Genomic DNA, 4,181 nt, shown 5'->3' on the forward strand with positions numbered 1-4,181 from the left:
GCTGGGAGCCCCTGGACCTCAAACCTAGCACGCCCCCTCCCCACTCCACCCCCGGGCATCCCTGCCTGCTTGCCGCACTCCAGGTCACAGTTGGCACAGTGCACCACCTCCATGCCATCCCCGGAGCTGTCCACCAGGAACTGCAGCAGCCGGTCCACCGGAGGGAGCCCGCTGGGGCCCTTCACCACCGTCTGGTGTCTGTGGAGAAGCCGCAGAGGAGACCCAGATGCCCCTTCCCCACGACTCCCTACCTCCTTTCCCACCCCCCACATTTCATGCTGGGACTAAAAATAAGGCCTGGCGCCTGCTATAAATATCTCACCCAGTGTTGGCTCTGCCCCTCCCTCCCTCTGCCCAGTCCTGGCTGAATGGGGGGGCCCATGGGGTTGGTGGGCTTCAACCCTCCCCCCCAACCTCATTTCGTGGCGTTGCACAATTCTAGGGCCAGCACTTGTAACCTGAGCCAAAGTTACCTGCTTTTGTTGACCTAGGACTCAAAGGGCCCCCCCAAGTGAGCTCCCGGCAGTGTTCTGATTGTTGCGGGGAGATCCCACCTTGCCCTCCTCTCGCCTCCTGGCTTTCTAGAGGGGGGCTTTCCGCCAGTAACTCCGGGCCTCGGTTCACCTGCTCTGTATGGTGGGCGGGAGCCCTCCAGTTCTCCAGCTGAGAGGTGCGGGCCGGGGGCAGCTGCCCCTGCCCTCCCTGCACCTAGTCCCCCACCCAGACGGGGCCAGTCTCCCCGCGGGTGTGTGTGTGTGGGGGGGGTGACCGTTGGGCTTTGGGACACTCACTGGCACAGCGGGCAGGCGAGGCGGCCGTCGGTGGCGCGGCCCCGCAGGCAGCCGGCACAAAAGTCGTGGAAGCAGTCCAGCAGGCACGGGCGCTCGAACTGTGCGCGGCACAGCGGGCACAGCAGCGGGTGGCCGCTCGCGGCGCCCGGGGCCTCCAGGCCCTCCAGGGATGGGAAGATAGCTCCTGACATCTTCTGGGAAAGCTCAGGAAGGCGGCGGGGCGCGCACGGTGCGGGGGCCTGGCCCCTCTGCCCGCGTGCGGCTCCCTCCTCTCCACCCCGCCTGGCCCCGATGGGGCGTCCTGCGGTCGTGCAGCGGGGACCGCGTAGGCCCGGGCTGGGGTCTGGAGCGCCTGGAGCAGGGAGAGCCGGCGGGAGGCGTGCGGAGGGGTCGCGCCCTGTGCGCGCTCCCCGCCTCTCCCGCACCCCCTTGGAGGCCACGGAAGGTCAGGCCGCAAGACCGGGCAATGCGTCCTAGCCGACGGCTATGCTCCCCCGCCTCCACTTCGCCCACCTCGCCTCACTCCCACCCCAGGAATTCCCCTCCCGGTGTCCTCTGGGTGACCGGCAGGCGACACCCCTTCCGCGCTGGGCCGCAGCCTTGCTCGGGCACGGTGCTCCCGTGCGCCCTTCCCAGGCCGGCCGCTGCGCCGCGACCAGGGCTTCTGCCACGGCCACTCGGCGTCTCGCCCCGAGAGCAGAGGGGGAAACGCAGAGGTTGGAAAGAACCGCGCGGCGGAGCGGGGGCCCGAGGCTCTAACTGGCCCTCCGCCCGGACCTGAGCCCGGAGCCCCGGGGCCGGAGGAGCCTGACTGTGGGCTCCTCGTGGGTGCCGGGGCGCCCTGGCTGGGCCGGCGCTCTCCCGGCCGACCTCGTGGGCCACGGGCGGGTCCGCGGGTCCCCATTTCCTCCACGGCCAGTTGGGGGCGCCAGAGAGCAGCGGCCGCCCCTCCGCTGACCGCGCGTGGAGGGCCTTGGAATCCCAGGCCTCCCACTGGCTGGTTGGGATCTCTGGGCAAGCGACTACCTCTCAGAGCCTCACAGCTCGGGCGAAACAGGGCCAGCCCCTCGGCGATGCGGGAGAGTTTCGTGGACTGAAATGCGCCTACCAGGCTTCTAAATAATTAAGGCCCCAACCCCCATTACCAGCCATGTTCCCCAAAAAAAGGATGAGGTTTGGGAGGAAGAGGAGCTTCTGAGCCTTTAAGGCAGAGCTCCCTCTGCTGTTCTTGGCCTGGCCGGTCCGTGCTTATCCTGTGTTATTTTCTCCAGAGTGCCTCCCATCCTTAGGTCATTTTCTGCCTTCTCTGTACGTGTTATCCTGAGCACTGGGAAGGCAGCCTCTGTCTCGGCCCCTCCTGACATCAGAGTCAAGCCCAGGGACTGCCCCACAGAAGGTGCTGGGTAAAATCTTATCAGTTAGGAAAAGTTATGAGATAATATTCAAGCTGGGTTTTGAAGAATGAATAGGAGTTTGACAGGGGGAGAAAGGACATGAATTCTAGGTGTAGACTACCTGTCCTCTCTCTCTTTCAAGTTATTTATTTATTTATTTATTTCTAGACAGAGAGGGCTCGAGCAGATGGGCAGAGGGAGAAGGAAAATTCCAAGCAGGCTCTGTGCACTGTCCGCCAGGAAACCAAGAGATCATGACCTGAGCCAAAATCAAGAGTCGGAGGCTCAGCCAAGTGAACCACACAGGAGCCCCCAAACTACCTGTTCTCTTAAAGGTTCTCTCTGCCCCAGATTCCATTTGTGCTCCAAGGCATAATACCTATAATAACAACAGCTAATTTGTGGGCCAAGGTACTGTTCAAAGTTCTTTCACTGGTATTAACTCATCCAGACAACAACCTTAGAAGGTAGAAAATGTTACCCTAGTAAGTGGTAGAACTGGTATACGAAGCTGGAGGCGACTTCATAAATGAATTATGCAGCAGTTTCCTTCTGGAGGGGCAGTAGGAAATGGATGTTCATTCTGGTACTCCGGCTTATGTAATCCATCCACTCATGTCTTCATCTGTTACTAGGTAGCTGCACAGGTCATACATGTGGGAGGGAACACAGTAGCCAAGGTTAACCAAGTATAAACACAGACAAGTACAATAATGACAGACTGGGCGAAGCGCGCCAAAGACAATTGTCAGGATGATGTGAAGGAGGGCAGCTGGGAGGGGCGGAGCTGAAGGCACACTAGGGTCTTCCTGGCAGAGAGGGGCACTGAGCCTGAGTCCTTGCAGGATGAGAAGAAATCAGACACAAGAAAAGCCAGAAAGAGTTCAAAGCGGAGGGAGCAGCAAGTATAAGGTCCCAGAAGTCAGGTTAAATGTCAAGCAAAGGAAAGGAGACCAATGTGTGTGCAGACGCAGGAACTCCGGGGTGAGGTGGGGCTGAGGATGGAGGAGGGGATAAGGGGCACGGATTTCAGTGTGGGGAGAAGGGTGAGGGGTGGTGGAGTGGGGTTCTGGGGGTGAGGGTGGTCCACTTGACCCTCTAGACTGGAGAAATCAAGAAGGCCACTGTTCGTGAGTCAGGAGTCCAGGGAGGGGTGGAAGCCATACACACAGACTTGGGGAGTTGTATTCAAAGGCATGATCTTGGGTCACACCAAAGGCCAAGTGTAGATAAAGATGGGGGGGGGGGCTCTGTGCACTGCAGCCCTTCAAGTCCAGGGAAGGGGAGAGAGCAGTAAGGAGATGGAGAAGGAATGAGATGGGAGAAGCAGGAGACCCCAGGTCCTGCCCTCCTCCCCCACCCAAGAAAGGTCAGCAAGGAAGAAAAAGTGACCCACAGTGTCAGATGCTGCTAAGGAAGCCGGAAGAGGAGGACGGAAACCTGACCTGAGTCCTTACCAGGGGGACATCACTAGTGACCTTGATGAGAGCTGTCCTAATAGCTGGGGGCCAAAAGCCTGACCAGAGTGGGTTTAATGGACAATGGGACGGCAGTGCACGGAGAGGCAACTCTTCCAAGAAAATTGGTGTAAAGAGATTGTCTTTCTCTGTCTCCTTTTCTCTCTGCCCCTCCTCCACTTGCACGTTCTCTCTCAAAAGTAAATGAACATCAAAAAATAGTAATAATAAGAGGGCGGGTTTGGCACTTCCTTAACTGGTACAACAGGCCTGAGTTTAACCCTAGACCAGTCACCAGTCGTGGCACTGCGGTTCCTTTAACCCTTGTAAGCCAGGATTGGACTTTTGACAGGGGAGGCCGTTGCAGCCAGGGGAGGGGAGAGGAGGGTGTGTGCAGCTGGGTGGTTACAAAGAAGGACCCTAGGATGTCACTGATAAGGACAAGAGGGGGTGAGGCTGGGTGGAAAGCAGTCCAGTCAATGGATTGTTGGTCAGGGGTTGAAGACCCCTGCTACTCAGCTTGGGTGCATAGTCCACCA

At 59.1% G+C, this 4,181-nt stretch overlaps 1 protein-coding gene across 1 annotated transcript in view; it reads right to left on the reverse strand.

Moving 5' to 3' along the window:
• RNF207 (ring finger protein 207) overlaps positions 1–1,272 on the reverse strand; it is a 12,714-nt gene extending 11,442 nt beyond the window's left edge. Inside the window, exons 1-2 of the mRNA XM_029949631.1 lie at positions 792–1,272; positions 66–198 (exon numbers count right to left, since the gene is read on the reverse strand). Coding sequence (XP_029805491.1) covers positions 66–198; positions 792–982 — 324 coding nt within the window. The 5' untranslated portion in view covers positions 983–1,272. The remainder of the gene's footprint in view (positions 1–65; positions 199–791) is intronic.
• Between the last annotated feature and the right edge of the window lie 2,909 nt (positions 1,273–4,181).

The sequence above is a fragment of the Suricata suricatta genome, chromosome 8 (genome assembly GCF_006229205.1).
Source record: "Suricata suricatta isolate VVHF042 chromosome 8, meerkat_22Aug2017_6uvM2_HiC, whole genome shotgun sequence".
NCBI lineage: Eukaryota > Metazoa > Chordata > Mammalia > Carnivora > Herpestidae > Suricata > Suricata suricatta.